General features: G+C 41.7%; 1 protein-coding gene across 4 annotated transcripts in view; it reads left to right on the top strand.

Annotated features, from left to right (window-relative positions):
* The window catches only part of KDM1B (lysine demethylase 1B), a 42,028-nt gene that overhangs the window by 3,235 nt on the left and 20,983 nt on the right, over positions 1-17,810 (top strand). For all 4 annotated transcript variants that reach the window (XM_061147536.1, XM_061147533.1, XM_061147534.1 and 1 more), the window contains 8 exons: positions 606-705; positions 1,624-1,751; positions 2,782-2,871; positions 3,423-3,534; positions 4,847-4,963; positions 10,444-10,482; positions 13,012-13,216; positions 15,628-15,812. In XM_061147536.1, coding sequence (XP_061003519.1) covers positions 619-705; positions 1,624-1,751; positions 2,782-2,871; positions 3,423-3,534; positions 4,847-4,963; positions 10,444-10,482; positions 13,012-13,216; positions 15,628-15,812 — 963 coding nt within the window. In that variant the 5' untranslated portion in view covers positions 606-618. The remainder of the gene's footprint in view (positions 1-605; positions 706-1,623; positions 1,752-2,781; positions 2,872-3,422; positions 3,535-4,846; positions 4,964-10,443; positions 10,483-13,011; positions 13,217-15,627; positions 15,813-17,810) is intronic.

The following is a 17,810-nucleotide window of genomic DNA, read 5'->3' as shown; positions in this document are numbered from 1 at the left end:
GGGACTTTCCAGGCAAGAATACTGGAGTGGGTTGCCATTTCCTTTTCCCGGCGATCTTCCCAACCAAGGAATCAAACTGAGGTCTCCTGCATTGCAGGCAGATTCTTTACCGACTGAGCTACGAGGGAAGCCCGTATACTTTTTAAAGTAAAATAGATCAAAATTTGGGAACTAAGACATAGTGAGAAAGAGAGGAACATAAACAAAAATAAGATATCTTTATTCATTGAATTTTATAAACAGTAGTGTCTTTTGTTTATAGGTTATTCATTTCTGTATATATGTAAAATGTGTGTACTACTAATGGGTAACATTTATTGAGTACTTATACTAGGCCTGGTGCTTTCAATTATTTTACTTAATCCTCACACCAATACTAAGGTACGCACTAGTTGTGCCCATTTTATATATGAGAACGCTGAGGCTTAGTCTTAGCTTAAATAACTTGAAAGCAGTGGTTTCACACTCAGGCCATCTAACTGTACGGCATGCACTCTTCCCACCAAAACTACTTAATAACTTGACTCCAGAGTGTTGAAAGTGTTAGCAGATGCTCTTATTTAATGTTTTCTGGTTTGTTTTTTGTTTTGTTTTGTTTTTGACAGATTTTCTGATACAATGGCGACCTCACGGGGGAGAACGAAGAAAAAAGCATCTTTTGATCATTCTCCAGATAGCCTTCCTTTGAGGAGTTCCGGTAGGCAGGTATCGCTTATTTGTTCATTCATTGACCCTGTTTTGAGCCAGCAAACTTACTGTGATTGGGACTGAAGAATTAGAGATGAAAGAGGAGAATTCCAGCCCTCAAGGAACTTGCAGTCTAGTGGAAAAATTCACCTTGGGACTTCCAGTGTGATAAAGTGATAGAATGTAGGAAAAAAAGCTTATCTGGCGGAGATAAAGGCATTGCTGTGAATCAGCAGAGGGTGTTCAGCTGTGTGGTTGCCTCCAGGATGTGAGCTGGGGCCAGATCATGCTTGGCTTGATGTCATTCATAGGAATTTAGACCTCGGCTTGTAATGGTTGGTTGGGTGCTGTTGGTGGCTTACTCACTGCCGTCTTTCTTGTAGGGCCATTTTTTTTAAAAGGAAAATACTGAATGATGTAATTCTTTCTCTAGAATTTGTCTACAGATTTTTATTGTAGTTTTTAAATCTACAATACTGAGAGGCTAGAACTTCTCTAAGCAAAGAGAACAGTCTTAATTTGAAAGTGGCTTTCATTTTTTTTTTGTTTTGTTTTGAAAGTGGCTTTCATTTTTTATGATACCGTGTAAAAAAATTTATTTTTAATTTTTTATTGGTTAGACTATCTGGGTTAGATAATCAGTATTGAAGTAGAGTTGAAACAGCTTTTTCCTAAAAGAAGCTCAAATGCATTTTCGGTCTCTACTCAGAGACCTGTTGTCGAAGTTCCAAATTTCTAGCAGATTAGTGAATTGTTTGCACAGTGCAGTCTCAAGGAAATTGCTGTTATTATCAGCCCCTACCCCACTACCAGGATGCTGTTGATCTTCACACTTAGAACTTCTAACCTGGAAGTGATTTCAGGAGTAAACCTCCCACCACCTCCACCCTGGGCTGTGGCCAGTGTCGATCTTAACCTCAGCTGGTTCTTTCTCAGGCGAAGAAAAAGGCCCCGGAGACGACGGATGAGGATGAAGATGGTGGGTCAGAGAAAAAGTACAGGAAATGTGAAAAAGCAGGCTGTACGGCCACGTGTCCTGTGTGCTTTGCAAGTACTTCTGAAAGGTCTGTTTAGACGGCGTGTCTTGGCCTCACCTTCCTGCCAATGAGGCCATTCATTCTCAAAGATAGCCTTCCTAAAGATACATAGAGATACTGCTCTCCCGCAGTAGAGACATTGCCGGTACATTTTGTACACATCGTACCCCGCTATTCACTCCCTACTGGCTGATACTAGCCTGTATCAGCTCTGCACAGCAACCAGCCCCCTGTGCTCACGTCGCATCCCCCATAGTTGTACCTCTGGTGGTCGGGAATGGGGGATAGCTTGAGGATGCGATGGGGTAAGAGGTAAGGGGGGAGTAGAGAGAACCTTGAGCTTCCTACAGAGACCAATGTTTGCTTGTTTCTCCGGGCTGCTTTTCTCCGTCTTACAGCATACCTCCTCCTCCAAAGATACATATGGGGCTCATTCAAACTACGTAGCTAACTGCACTCTTGCCATGTTTGTTGGGATGATCCAAGCTTGACCTTTTACTTCCAGCGGAAAAAAATCTTCAGTTAAGAGTCAATGAAACCTGGAAAACAAATTCTTTCTTTTTTTTAAATCACAAAGAAGTGCTGTTGTTAGTGTTCATAGTGGCTTTATAGTTCACTCTTTTGCTACATTACTGGCTGCGTGGCAGGTTTTATTTGCCAGATTGCCCACGGGATGGCCCAATCCCAGCTTTCCAGATGTTGCTACTAGAGACCACACTTCCCTCCTTCACACACATGCGGCAAGCCCACGTCCATCCCATCTATCATGTCCTAAAACCCTATCATCACTCCCTGGAGTCCTGATAAAACTAAGTCCCAGGCCCTTTTGATGAGCAGGCAGCTGGGTACCACTGATCTAAGACCCTGTGTCTTCCCCATGTGTCGTTCTGTGTCGATCAACAATTCCATTTCTTCTGTTGTAATCTCTTGGTCATTAGGATTCTAAGTGAAGGTAAGGCAAAATGGGCTCATAGGAGGTCTTTCATAAATGTTAAAAAAAAAAAAAAGTGAGAAGTGTTTATTCGTTACCAAAGCTATCTGTTTTTGCTATTTTCAGATGTGCCAAAAATGGCTACACGTCCCGATGGTATCACCTCTCCTGTGGGGAGCATTTCTGTAATGAATGCTTTGACCATTACTACAGAAGGTTTGTTCTGGTAATTGTTGGAGTTTTCCGGGGTGGAAGGGATGGTGGCTTGGGCAGTGGGCAGTGGAGGGGGTCAGATGATTAAGCACCCCCCTCCCCTGGTTACTGAATTATTTCACTGTTTCATCCATACCTGGGCTGACTACAGGTGTGCCAGAACTTTGATGCTGTAGTTTGCATGTGTGTATGCTTGTGTGTGCACACTCAGAGCTCAGAAAGCATCTGCCATGAGACAGTTACTCTCTGTAGTTCACAAATTCTGAAGAATTTAGGAGCTGCTTTGCTCTTCTATGCCAATGCAAAGGGGCAGGAATGAAAAGATTTTGTGGGGGATTCTGACAGCTAGAGGGTGCTGGACAGACAGGTAACCATCCCTTCTTGATAGTTTTAGATACTAAAAATGCAACCTGTTTTATGGGTGCTATAATAACTTACCCCTCCCCACTTATAATATGGCTAGTTAAGTTCTTCACATAAGATTTCTATCTGCCTCCTGTTTTGAAAACCTGAATAGCTTATTGTTTGATGTATTTATTTTTATTGTTTTTCAGCCATAAGGATGGATATGACAAATATACTACATGGAAAAAAATATGGACAAGCAATGGAAAAACTGAACCTAGTCCCAAAGCTTTCATGGCAGACCAGCAGCTCCCCTACTGGGTAAAAAAGATAAAACTGTATTATTTTGTGAAGCATTTGTAGGGCTTCCCTTGTAGCTCCAGGGTAAAGAGTCCACCTGCCAAGCAGGAAACAGGGCTTTGATCTGTGGGTCGGGAAGATGCCCTGGAGAAGGAAATGGCAATCCAGTCGTTCTTGCCTGGGTAATCTCATGGACAGAGGAGCCTGGCAGGCTACAGTCCACAGGGTAACAAAGAGTTGGACACAACTGAGCAACTAAACAACAGCAAAAGCATTTGTAGCACTAAATGCAGAAGGAATGGATGAAAATTCCAATTTTTAGGAAAGTTTTCTTTAATTCCTTTTATTCTTTCTGTAACTATTAAAGGAATTTTTTATTTTTGTAGAAAAATCACCTAACTTCACCTGTAGCGTAAAGAAGAAACTAAAGACTCATTAGCAGCTGGTGATAGCCATTGCTAAGTTTGGTCCATATCTCTCTTCTTTTTTTCTGTGTTTATTTAAACATAATTTCACGCTTTGTATGCAAATCCTAATTAGGTTTAGAATCATACTTTGTAAGTTTTTAGTAGCTTTTTTAGGTTTTTTAAATTAATTTAACTTTATTTTTTCTATTTAGCCATTCTTTGAAAACACACTTTAGTGATTGTATATGTAATATAAATACACCATCATTCAATAAATTATTTGCAAAAAAAATTATTTGCTAATTTATTTAATGTTATAGGTAACTTGAGCTTTTCTCTGCATACCTTAAAATTTTTCTTAATTGAAGTGAGATTTACATAACTTTAAATTCACAAAAAATTCACAAGGGAGACTCAAGAGGGAAGAACACACACACACACTTTTGACCGATACGCATTGTTGTACTGCAGAAACCAACACATTGTAAAGCAATTATCTTCCAATTAAAAAACAAATTAAAAAGTTTTTTTAATTAACCGTTTTAAAGTGTACAACTCAATGGCATTCAGTACATTCACAGTGTGGTCCAATCCCCACCTATATCTACTTCCAGAACATTTTCATCATCCACAAAGGAGACTTGTGCCCATTCAGCCGTTACCTCCCATTCCTCCCTACCCCCACCCCCTGGCAACCACGAATCTGCTTTCTGTCTTAATGAATTTACCATTTTGGATGCTTTATATAAAGGAATCAGGCAGTATGTGACCTTTTACGTTTGGCTTCTTCCACTTAACCTCATGCATTTGATGCTGAACCTTTGTTAACCCAAATCATGTGGAGGAGATGGCCAAGGAAGAGATAGAAGAAATGCTCGCTTGAGAGGTCCTAACTCATTGTCCTTGACTTCTTACTTTCCATCTAGGTTCAATGTACAAAACCTGAGTGTAGGAAATGGAGGCAGCTTACCAAGGAGATCCAGCTGACTCCCCAGATAGCAAAGACCTACCGTTGTGGTATGAAACCAAATACTGCTGTTAAGGTAAGATGTCTTTGGTTTTCTGCTTGAATTAATTGATGGGTTAGTTTAGTTGTCAGTCGATAGTAATGATGTATACTTTTCCTTCATCGTATTGATCATTGTATCAGGATGGTACTGTCCCATGTATAAGAGAACCTCCACTACAATAGCTTAACTGATTAAGGCTTTTATTTTTCTCTCATTATAGACAGTTTAGAAGCAGGCGGTCCAGAGTTGGTATAGTTGCCCAGGGAATTCTCCTTCTAGTTGCCAGCTCTCTCACAAGATCATTATTGCACTGTCAGCCATCATTCCAAGTTCAAAGTAGGAAAGATGGGAAAGGCTGGAGTATCATAAGCCAAGTCTCTCCTCCTTTTACTGGGAAACCAGGAGCTTTCCTGGAAGTTCCAACAGTAGATTTCTATTTATAGCTCTTTGGCCAGGATAGGATCTCACAGCTACTCTGAACAACAGTGGGGACAAAGGAAGAAGATATTCCATAACTGTTGCATGTTTTATATTTTATAACTGGAGGGAAATCTTTCATAGCATCAAAATTAGGATCCTATTAGTAAAGAGTAAAGGATGAATATATGTTTGGGCTCAGTAGACAGAAATGCAGAGAGATAGTGAAGGACAGAGAAGCCTGGCATGCTGCAGTTCATGGGTTTGCAAAGAGTCGGACACGACTTAGCGACTGAACGACAATAACCATATGTTTGGGTTATTAGCGGTCTTTCTTAATTGGTATATTGTGCCTCTTTGGAGATCTGACAATTGCTTAGCGTTGAAAAATGTGCTAATTGCTTCAAAGTGTTAAAGCATTCATCTATAGAGTGTGTCTTGTTTTATCAGTACATTAAAGAATATTTGGAATTGTAATCTCAGATGCAAGATGGTTTTCCTTTCTGAAAATTTTGACTTAATTCACATAGCTTAATTCACAAAATTCACCCTCTTAAAGTATATAATTCAGTGGTTTGTGGTACTAATATATTCACAGATATGCATTTATCACCAGCAAAATATTTTCTTAGTTCAAATTCTGCTTTAAAGAATGAATGAGAAACATTTGAAAAGCTTTATAAAGTTTATGATCAAGTTTTTCAAACCTGGGATTTAAGATACAAATATTATTGAAGTGACTCATAATTATTATAAGTATATTTGAAAGATTTTGCAAAGTAAACTGGTGAGAAAAATGGTATGAATATTTAGGAGTTCTGTTTTCTATAGTTTTAAATTTTACATAAGCATTACATAAATATAACCTCAGGTTTAAAAAAGTAAATTGAACATATGTGCGCATATGTAAGTACATGCACACACACAATATGTAAATAAAAAATGAAAGTCCCATTTAAACCATCTCTTTCTTCCCACTCTGATAGATAACAACTCTTAATGATTCATTTATGCTACTGGAACTTTCTTTATGCTCTCATTATGTATTTATGGTAGGGCACATTTTTTTTTAAAGCACTGGAAACAAATATCTAAACTACTTTTTAAAGGTTTAAAGAAGTATAGCTCAGAGTGATCATAGCCTCTAAGGATGGTATCATATCTTTTAAATCCCCTCTGCCCAAGAAATCCTCGCTTGAGACCCTCTAGCTCCATTCTGACTGATTACCGTCTATAGCCTCAACTTTTGAAATATTTATTTAAATGGTGTTTATCGACTCAGAGTCCCTTTGGTTTTCAGCTTGGTCCTCTGTCAAGGACAGAGTCTGGAAAGGATTATTTGTAAAACAACATTAAAAAGAATGGTAGCAAACAACGCACACTGTTTGCAGCTCACTTAATATATCATTTAATTGTCATTTAATATATCTTGAAGATGCTTCCGTCTCAGTGCATAAAGATCTCTTTCCCTGTAAAGACTGTATAATACATAGTCCACTGAATGGATAGATCGTGATGAATTTGGCATGGTCGAAGGGCATTTAGGTGACATTTAAACGTTTAGCATCAGTGAGTGCGCTGTAGTGAATAGCTTCGTGCCTGTGCTGGTTTTTAGTGTATTTGTGAGATCCATTCTGAGAAATAACATTACTGTCAAAGAGCATATCCAGTTTTTTAATGTTTTATTTATGTATTTTTATTTTTGCTGGCCTGGATCTTCCTTGCTGGGCACAGGCTTTCTGTAGTAGTGGTGAGCGGGGGCTACTCTTCATTGCAGTGCAAGGGCCTTGCTCGCGTTGCAGTGCCTTCTCTTGTTGCAGACACGGGCTCAGGCTCACGGGCTCCAGTAGTTGCAGCCTGCAGGCTTAGTGGTTGTGGCTCATGAGCTCTAGAATTCTGACTCAGGAGCTGTGGCGTCCGGGCTTAGCTACTCCAAGATATGTGGGATCATCCCAGCTCAGGAACGGAACCCGTGTCCCCTGCATTGGCAGGCAGATTCTTATATTCTGTGCCTCCAGGGAAGTCCTATCAAGCTGTTTTAATTTGAAATAATTCTTGGACCCACAAGAGGATTTATAATTTGTGTTTAAGGAGTAAAGAGTAAAGTTGAACACTCACCGTGTCCCCACACCCAGCTTTAGAAACAGCGTGACCGGTGCCTCCGTCACTCCCGAGGTGCCCCTCAGTGGTTATCTTCCTCTGCCTCTCCTGCAAGAGCAAGCAGTATTTCAAATTCTGTATTTATTATCCCTCTGCTTTTTGTTTTTGAGTTGATACATATGTATGAAACCCTAAATAACATGTGAAGTTTTGCATATTTTATGTTGGTTGGAAATTGTACCCTGTTGTTTGCGTTCTTCTGCAGCTTTCTTCTTTTCCTTAACACTGAGGCTTTTCGGTTGCCTCCGTGTTGATGCCTGCAGCTCTGAGTCATTACTTGTCCCTGCTGTGTAATTTTGCTGTGGATCTACCTTAGCGTGTCTGTTCTCTTGTTCATAGGTGTGTGGGGGGTTGTTTCTAGTTTGGGGCTCGCGTGTTCTTTCATGTCTCTCCCGTGCTGTGCTGTGCTGAGTCATGTCCGACTCTTTGCGACCCTGTGGACTATTGCCCACGAGGCTCCTCTGTCCGTGGAATTCTCCAACAAGTATATTGGAGTGGGTTGTCATTTCCTGTTCCAGTTTTCCTCGTGCACACGTGCAAAGAGTTTCTCTGGAATATATTCCAAGGGCTAGATTTCCCAGACCATATGGTATGCCAATCTTCAGTTTATTTAGGTAACTTTTTAAATTGAAATATACAAACAGAAAGCGCATATCAAAATGCCATAGCTCAGTGAATTTTCAGAGTCCACATTTAGCCAGGTCCCAGTAAAGAAAGCTGAGCGCCAAAGGATTGATACTTTTGAACTGTGGTGTTGGAGAAGACTCTTGAGAGTCCCTTGGACAGCAAGGAAATCAAACCAGTCAATCTGAAAAGAATATTCATTGCAAGGACTGATGCGTCCAAAACTTTGACCACCTGATGCAAAGAACTGACTCAACTGGAAAAGACCCTGATGCTGGGAAAGATTGAAGGCAGGAAGAGAAGGGGACGACAGAGGATGAGATGGTTGGATGGCATCACCAGCTCAATGGATATGAGTTTGAGCAAGCCCCAGGAGTTGGTGATGGACGGGGAAGCCTGGCGTGCTGCAGTCCATGGGGGTCACAAAGAATCAGACACAACTGAGCAACTGAACTGAACAGTAAAGAAATTGACCAGCCTCTCAGGAGCACCCTTGCACCGCCTTTCGCTTAAAGAGTCCATCCCTTCCCCCTGCCCAGAGTAACTACTTAACTTCCTCTTCTCCCCCATCCAAATACTAACCAGCCTGACCCCGCTTAGCTTCTGAGATCAGAGAGGACAGGAGCTTTCAGGGTGGTGTGGCTATAGGTCCCTACTTACCCTTCCAACTTACAACACTGTGGATGTTGCTTCCTGTTGAACTTTATGTAAATGGCATAATACAAGATGCATGCTTTTGGGTGTGGCTTCTTTCAACTCACTGTCACGTTTGGAAGGTGCATCCATGCATGGAGTGTGTTGCAGTTTACTCTCGTTGCCGTACTGTTGTTTGACTATAGTACAGTTTGTTTCTGCCTTCCACTCTTGATGGACTTCTGGTTTGTGTTTAGGTTTTCTCTCTTACAAACTATGCTTCTTCGAGCATTTTCTAATCCTTTTCTTGGTGCGATGTGGACGAGCGTCTCTCTAGAAAATATAGTCATGCCTTGTTCTATTGCACTTTGCTTTTTTGCGCTTCACAGATAAGCGTTTTTTACAAATTGAAGCTTTGTGACAACTCTGCAGTGTCAGATGATGGTTAGCATTTTTAGCAGTAAAGTATTTTTACTTTATTTATTTATTTATTTTTGGCTCTTCTGAGTCTTCATTTTGGCATAAGGGCTCTGGGGCACTGGGGCTCTGTAGTTTTAGCACACTGGCTTAGTTGCCCCAAGGCATGTGGGATCTTCCCTGACCAGGGAACAAACCCCTGTCCCCTGCTTGGCAGGCGGATTCTTAACCACTGGATCATCAGGGCAGTCCCTGAGGTATTTTTTAATTAAAGTATGTGCAGGTTTTTTTTTTTTTTAAGCTATTGCACACTTAATAGACTACAGTATACTGTAAACATAACTTTTATGTGCACTGGGAAACCAAAAAATTCTTTTGAGTCACTTCTATTGTGACACTTGCTTTATTGCAATGGTTGGTCTCAAACTGAGCCCATGATGTCTCTGAGATATGTCTGTATAGTAAGACTAGAATTGTTGGGCATAATGCAGTCATATCTGCAGGGCTTGATTCCAGGACCCTGCAGATATCAAAATCTGAAGATGCTCAAGTCCTTTGTATAAGATGGCATAGTATTGCATGTAACCTACACACATCCTCTCGTGTACTTTAGTTCATCTGTAGATTACTTTTAATATTTAATATAATGTAAATTCTATATAAATAGTTGCTGGTGCACGGCAAATTCAGATTTTACTTTTTGGAACTTTCTGCAATTTTTTTGAATATATTTTAATCCGAGACTGACTGAATTTGTGGATGTGGAACTGATCATAGTATGTACATCTTCAGTTATACAAGATAATGCCAAATTATCATGCATTTAAAGGTCTCATATTTTGTCAGATTGTTCTCCAGAATTATTACATATTGTTGTAGGTTGCCACCAAGGACATCCTTGCAAGAGGAGCTGTCTTCCTCGCACCCTCGCTCATGTGGGTGTTTTATCACACTTTCTCTTTTCCATTCTAATTGATGAAAAGAGGTATCTTATTAAAGGTAAACTGACACTTATGACTGTATTTTAGGGACTTCCCAGGCGGTCTAGTGGTTAAGACTTCACCTTCAATGCAGAGGGTATACATTCGAGTGCTGGTCAGGGATCTAAGATCCCACATCCTTTGAGGCCAAAAAACCCAGAAGCAATAGTATAACACATTCAATAAAGACTTTAAAAATGGTCCACATCAATGAATCTTTGAAAAAAAAAGACTATATTTTATAATTAAACCTAATTAATACTTTTTGTCTTGTTTTTGCAGCCTGAGACCTCAGACCATTGTTCCCTCCCAGAGGATCTAGTGAGTATTTCTACACGTTTCAGATTAGCCTGCATCACACTTTCAGTGATAAGTATGATAAGTAAAACACAGTAACAGTGTTATGAGTGTCTTTATTTGGTTGCTGATCAAAGGCTTTTTAATCTCACATGTTAACTATGTGATGAAAATGCTAGCAGGAATGGTGTTATGAATGATCCTCACCCAACTTGAAAAAAAAAAAAAACACTAAAATTTTATCGTTTTATATTTAAAGGAAATAAAAAGGCAGAAACTGACGCCGTGCCTTCCTACAAGGATCAGACTTGTTATACTTGTTTTCCAAGGGGGAATTTATGACCTTCTTGCCACTTGAATCGTTCCAGGAAACGAACAAGAGGCCCATAATTTGATGGTCTTGGCCCAGATTCAGCTGTGAGAGGCTTCTCGTGTTATTCTGACCTCAGCGTAACTGCTTTGTCCCGTCTCTGCCCAGATGTGGAAGGGGCAGCAGCTGGCAGAGCCTCGCCACGTGTCGCTTGTCTTAGGAAACTTTGCTCCCTGAGCTGACTGGATTTGTCACAGAGCCAGATCCAGCGGCTATTTCAGAAGATGATCTTTTTTTTTTTTAAATTATGAGTTTCTGAGTTATTCTGCATGACAGTGATTCAGATTGTTAGTTTGTGGCTTTTCTAGATGTGAAACTCAGGGAATGTGATTGATGTTCAGGCAGAGGGAGAACTGACCCCTGGCATGTCTGTTCTGTTACATAAAGGGCTGTGTGGGACACACACATATACCCACATGAAAAAAATAAATAACTGTACCCTCAAACATTTCTACAGTAAAGCAGTGGCCCAGATAATTTCCAGATTCAGGGTAAATGAGATGACATTATAGAAACAAAGGAAAAAATAACTTTAAATACAGTTTAAAAATTACTTTATGAGTATTTCCCCTAGTGTTCAGACCATTGTGCTCTCAAGGAATCTGAACTTTAGGACAGAGGCCATATTCTAAGAACCTTAAAAAGTTCAGAAGAGTCCCTGGATGTTCATATGCCAGTTACTTATTTTTGTCTTCAGTTAAGAAAGACTCTGGGGCAGGTTTATGAAATGGAACTTTGCTTCTTTTTGGTCCAGCACAGGCTGGTCAAGGGTAGCCAAACCTAAAACAAGCCTTAAGGACAAAGATAGCAAACTGAAAAGCTATCAGGGACCAGGCAAGTAAAATGAATGTGTGAGGGACTTTCCTGGTGGTCCAGTGGTTAAGACTTTGCCTTCCAGTGCGAAGGGAGGTGGGGGTTTGATCCCTGGTCGGGGAGCTGAGATCTCACATGCCTCATGGCCAAAAACACAAAAGGTATATAACAGAAGCAATATTGTAGCAGATTTAATAAGTAAAAAAAAAAAAAAAAAAAGGTCTGCATCAAAAAAAGAAAAAAAAGTGTGAACCAGCTGGGAATAATTTATGAGGGATGTTGGGGCTTGTAGTAAGCTGAGAAAATGCTTGCCTGAGATTTGGACTCTGAAATCTGAAGGGCAAAAAATGCATCTTTAATTCATAAACCACAGCTTGATGGCAGGTGACATTTGCTTGGAGACTGGAGAACTAACATCAAGAGGGTTCCCGAGCCCAGGGTTCTCCTCTATTAGATTCCTAGAATTCCTGGAGCATACATTTAAGATCATGTTTAGCAAAATCTGCCTAGTATAGGATTTCTGGCAGTGTTGCTTTAGAAGCAGGTAAATTTTATTTTTATCGCAACAGTCATCACCAGGCTGCTTTGATCGAATGACTCCATATGTTAATTCAAAATCTGGAATATGATCACATATTTTAAGACCAAAAATAGCTTCTTCAGTTCAGTCTACACGGAGCATCTTATTTTGCTGATTGTCATGTATTTTTCCCTCTGAAAAAAATTTTTCGTAACCTCTGGCCAAAAGCAGTAATATTTGACTGCTTCTTCAGAGAATTTTTTTGTTTTTTGGCTGAATTTTGCAGTTTCCATTAGCTTTAGATCCTAAGTTTAAAAGGGGGAAGGGCCAGGTGATAAATGATTCCTGAACAGAAGGAAGTTCCTCGTGTCAGACTTACACAAACCTAGGCTTCCTGGAGAGTCAGTGGAGGCACCATTAAGACTTATCTGATGTTGGGACTTCCTTGGTGGTCCAGTGGCTGAGACTCGGTGCTCCCAATGCAGGGGGCATGCTTTGATCCCTAGTCAAGCACTAGGATCCCTTATGCCACAGGACGCAGCCAGAAAAAAAAAAAAAAAAAGACTTACCTGGTGTTGGTGGAGTTTTTTCCCAGGGGGAAAGGGAGACCTCTTGCTATAGATCTGAAGAAACTAGGCTTGAAAAACATGCTCTCCAGATCTCATCAGGAGTCTTTATTTCTCAGTCTGCCTGTGCAGGACTCTGGCCTAGGACTGAGCAGAGGCAAAGTACAGGGTGGAGGATGAATGAGAATGAATGACAGAACGAGAACCCTCTGTCCTTGGTGGACCCTGCATGTCCATCTCTCGTCCGCCACTGTCCCTGTTTGTCTTGCTCTGCCCCCTTGCAGAGAGTGTCCGAAGTGTCCAACCACTGGTGGTACTCCATGCTCATCTTGCCCCCTTTGCTGAAAGACAGCGTGGCTGCTCCCCTGCTCTCGGCCTACTACCCAGACTGTGTGGGCATGAGTCCGTCCTGCACCAGCACGCACCGCGTGGCCAGCGACACCAGCCCCGGGAAGCTGGAGCACCCCAAGGCGGTCCCTTCTGTGCTGGGTGAGCGCTGGGCCTGGCCCTCCCTGCTTTCCCTCCCCTCCCTTGCCCTGGAAATGTGTGGGTGAGCAGAATGGAAAAGATGGTTTTTTTGTTTGTTTGTTTTAAATGTGTTCACTTGGTACAAAGCACCTCGTTATTTCATGAATCTGGTGTTACTGTGAATCACTCATATTATTTGTATACATTAGTTAATTTTTGCTTTAATCATTGGGAACGCCTGTAACACTTGTCTAGGAATCGTACCTACGGAGTTTAATGAGCATTTCTTTGAGAGTTGGATAGCTGCGTAATTTGATGATAGTGCCTACTCACTCTGGCATGCCGGAAGAAAGTTTTGACTCGATGAGCCACCCTTCTTTTTTCTCTTTGAGTCATTCTGCTTCTAATTATGCCATTGATAATTACAGTCAAAACGACCCACTCTTGAAAAAACTTCAGGTCAAGGCAAGCAAACTGATGACTGTTTACTTTCAAGGGATTTAAAAAAAATTCTCCATCAGAAATCTCGGTGTACGAGCGAGAATTCTAGATCATCTCCTGCACACTAACAAACTTCATCTTTGGCGCAAGTGGATTTTGACATCGTGGCCTTTTATTAAGGTTTTAACTAGTAGCACTGGACCCTCCAAAAATCGAGATGTGGTCGAAATCACAACGGAAGTGATAAATCCCAGTGTTAACAAAGGTGGAATGAAACAGGCCCTCAGACACTAATTAGTCGGTGTGTACATATATGAAGGGCAGTTTGGCAGTGTGAATCAAAAACCTTACAATAGATCCTCTTTGGATGTAGGAATTTATCCTAAATTATGAAAGATTATCAAAAGTCCAAAGATGTGTGGCGTTTACAGTAGTGAAGTAATTGGATAAAATCAAAATGCCCAGAAATAGGGGAGTAGATAATAAATAAGATAGCACTGTATGTCCATGGAAGTCAAATTTAATGATATGGGACAATGTTCTTGAAAAGCAGGTAGGAAAAAAAACCCTTTTCAGTGCATTTTTTTGGCTTTTTTTCTTTCTTTCATAGAGGCAGAACGTACGTTAGTCTGGGTTTAATACCACTCAAGGATTATCAGGGGTTAGTGATTGGTTATTTACTTCTGTGAGCCTGTCTTCTAATCAGAAAAACTTCAATAATAGTTTCTTTTAAGATATATTTCCATGGGGATTTGGCATTCAGTTGGGTTTGGAATTTCAGGTTTGCAAGATGAAGTTGTTGTTCAGTTGCTAAGTCATGTCCAACTCTTTGTGACCCTGTGGCCTGTAGGACACCAGGCTTCCCTGTCCTTCACTGTCTCCCGGACTTTGCTCAAACTCACGTCCATGGAGTCAATGATGCCATCCGACCATCTCATCCTCTGTCGCCCCCTTCTCCTCCTGCCTTCAATCTTTCCCAGCCTCAGGGTCTTTTCCAGTGAGTCGGCTCTTCACATCAGGTGGCCAACATATTGAAGCTTCAGTTTCAGCATCAGTCCTTCCAATGAATATTCAGGGTTGATTTCCTTTAGGATTGATTGGTTGCATCTCCTTGTTGTTCAAGGGAACTCTCAAGAGTCTTCTGCAACACCACAGATTGCAAGATGAAGACATTCTGGAAATCTGTTGAGAAACAATGTGAATATGTAGCACTCAAAGGAGAAGGCAATGGCACCCCACTCCAGTACTCTTGCCTGGAAGATCCCATGGACGGAGGAGCCTGGTGGGCTGCAGTCCATGGCATTGCCACGAGTCAGACACAACTGAGCGACTTAACTTCCACTTTTCACTTTCACACATTGGAGAAGGAAATGGCAACCCACTCCAGTGTTCTTGCCTGGAGAATCCCAGGGACGGCGGAGCCTGGTGGGCTGCCGTCTATGGGGTCGCACAGAGTCGGACACGACTGACGTGACTTAGCAGCAGCGGCACTCAAACATGATTAAGATGGCAGATTTTATAGCACATGTTTTTCCTTAACAAAATTTTTTTTTAAATTTCTGTGCCGCAGAAATTGAATTTGTGAAGAAAGAATGGGGAAATATTTTTTAATTTTCACCTAGCAGGTCTAATTGGACAGAGGAAGCGGAAGCATTTGTGTAGGACAGACCGGGAAGCTTGTCTAGACCCTCCTTTTTGGTTTGTTTTGTTTCTGCTCTTCAGCTTACCCAGATTTCCCTGGTGGCTCAGACAGTAAAGAATCTGCCTGCAGTGCAGGAGACCCAGGTTTGATCCCTAGGTCGGGAAGGTCCCCTGGAGAATGAAATGGCAACCCACTTCAGTATTCATGCCTGGAGAATCCGATGGACCGAGGAACCTAGCGGGCTACAGTCCATGGGGTCGCAAAGAGTCAGACACGACTGAGTGACTAATAGTTATCCAGATTTGGAATTTACAGCCTGTGAGATTGACTCCTTTGCTTCTCCCCTCAGTTCCAGGCATGAACCGGTACTTCCAGCCTTTCTACCAGCCCAACGAGTGCGGCAAAGCCTTGTGCGTGAGGCCAGACGTGATGGAGCTGGATGAGCTCTACGAATTCCCGGAGTACTCGCGGGACCCCACCATGTATCTGGCTCTCAGGAACCTTGTCCTCGCCCTGTGGTTCACTAACTGCAAGGTGAGTGGAGGGCAGGCTGGCCAGCAGCACGTGGACACAGACTTCTCTTAGAGGAGTGGCTTGGTCTCCTTTAGATCCGTGTGTCTCCACCACACGTTTGGGTGGATACTCTCTGTGTGGGGGCTGTCCTTTGCATTGTAGGGTGTTGAGGCAGCATCCCTGGCCTCTACCCACTAGATGCCATAGCAACCCCCACCACCACCTGGTGTGATAGCCAAAAATGTCTCCAGATATTGCCAAACGGGGCCGAGTCTCAGCACCCGAGAACCACTGCTTTAGGCCATGTGTCACCAGAATTCTTGACTCTCTAGTGAGTGAGTGAGTGTACAGTGCAAAGTTGAGTCAAGGAGTTCCAATGATAATGCCAGGAGAAAAAAGAATAAAACATTAAAGATTGGAACATAAACCCCCTGGAGGGCAGGAATTCTTACTCAGTTTGTTATCCTCAAGCATCTGAAACCAGTGATTGGTTCTTTTCTGGGACTGAATGAATGTTAGGGACTTCAAACAGCACTTAGCTTGAAGGGATGAAGATAAATTGGGGGATGGATGGGTGGGGAGACTACAGTTTTTTTTTAAGCAAAGTCTTTCCTGACCCTAGTATTTTTCCAATTTATTAATTTCTTCTGCAATTATTTGAGTGACTGCTGAATATAGAACATTTTGCCAGACTGCCAAGCTTGGTTAAAGAAAGATATTCCGGGTCTGCTCTGGTATTTCATTGAATTAGACCCCAGCCCTAGATGATTGGATTAAGTTACAGCTATAAATGCAGTTGATATGAATTATACCCAGGTGAGTGGGTTGGGCAAAGTAGAGTTACTCATTTCCTCTCCAGCAGCCTTAAAGTAGGTATTCAGTAAACATTTGCTGAACAAAACAAAACTGTGGTCAGAATTTTCCTGTAAATAAGCTGTGAAGATGCATTTTCAGAAACAGCCTTGGGTTCATTTTTCGTGACATTTCTTTTTAGTTGACTTTGAAATTGGACTTATGCTGTGGAAGACTTTTATTTAAAAAGTCCTCCACTTGTCAGTGTGGATCTGTTTTAATTTGTAATAAGATCATAAGATGTGTCTATTTAATACTCTAGTGGGGAAACTAAAATATGGTTGCTTTTAAGGAGTCAGAAAAACAAACAAGGAGTCAGACTAAATATGATTTTTTTTTTAAGTCATGAACACAAACACATTTTTTAATCTGCTGCTGCAATCCAAGCCAATGTTGTACATGTTGTTTCTTTCGTATTTTGAGCCTGTAGTCATCTTCCTGTGCTTGATCAGATTCTTTTGGAGCTGGGGGTTGGGGACAAGTAGAGGAAAGACCAGAATGGGCACCTGGCCTCTGTGACCCATGGCCCAAACCTGTTCTAACTTCACGAGCCTGCGAGGAGGCCACCTTACTCTTGAATCTTTGAGCTGAACCAACCCTTACCAAAGCTTTTGGAGTAAACAAGGTCAGGGTCTTTTTTTTTTTTTTTCTGAAAAGTTCCTAAGTCCGTTCCTCCTTCATCTTATCAGTGATGAGAACCCAGCTTTTTCAGATCCCAGGGCCAACAGCAGCCTGGGTTTCTATAATGGCCTTTGTTGTGTGGTTTACTGAGTCAGGAATATATTTGCGGTGTGCGCTGCACCCACACTCCCTGTATCGGTCATTCTCTGCGAGGGGAAACTTAGGTAATAAAACACAGATTGCTGTGTGCCTCTTCTGTTCCTTTCTTCCTTCGCCAGGCAGACCTCCCTTTGGTCTTACTCTATCTTAATGATAAATGGTGGATTCCAGTTATCCTGGGAGGTTTTTGGGGTTTTTTTGGTAGCTGAGATGGTAAAGAATCTGCCTGCAGTTTAGGAGACCAGGGTTTGATCCCTGGGTTGGAAAAATCCCCTGGAGAAGAGAATAGCCACCCCCTCCAGTATTCTTGCCTGGAGAATTCCATGGACAGAGGAGCCTGGTGGGCTACAGCTCATGGGGTTGCAAAGAGTCGGACACGACTGAGCA

Source organism: Dama dama, chromosome 7 (genome assembly GCF_033118175.1).
Source record: "Dama dama isolate Ldn47 chromosome 7, ASM3311817v1, whole genome shotgun sequence".
Taxonomy (NCBI): domain Eukaryota; kingdom Metazoa; phylum Chordata; class Mammalia; order Artiodactyla; family Cervidae; genus Dama; species Dama dama.
The sequence above is the reverse complement of the archived record's forward strand: the minus strand, read 5'-3'. Positions and strand labels throughout refer to the sequence as shown.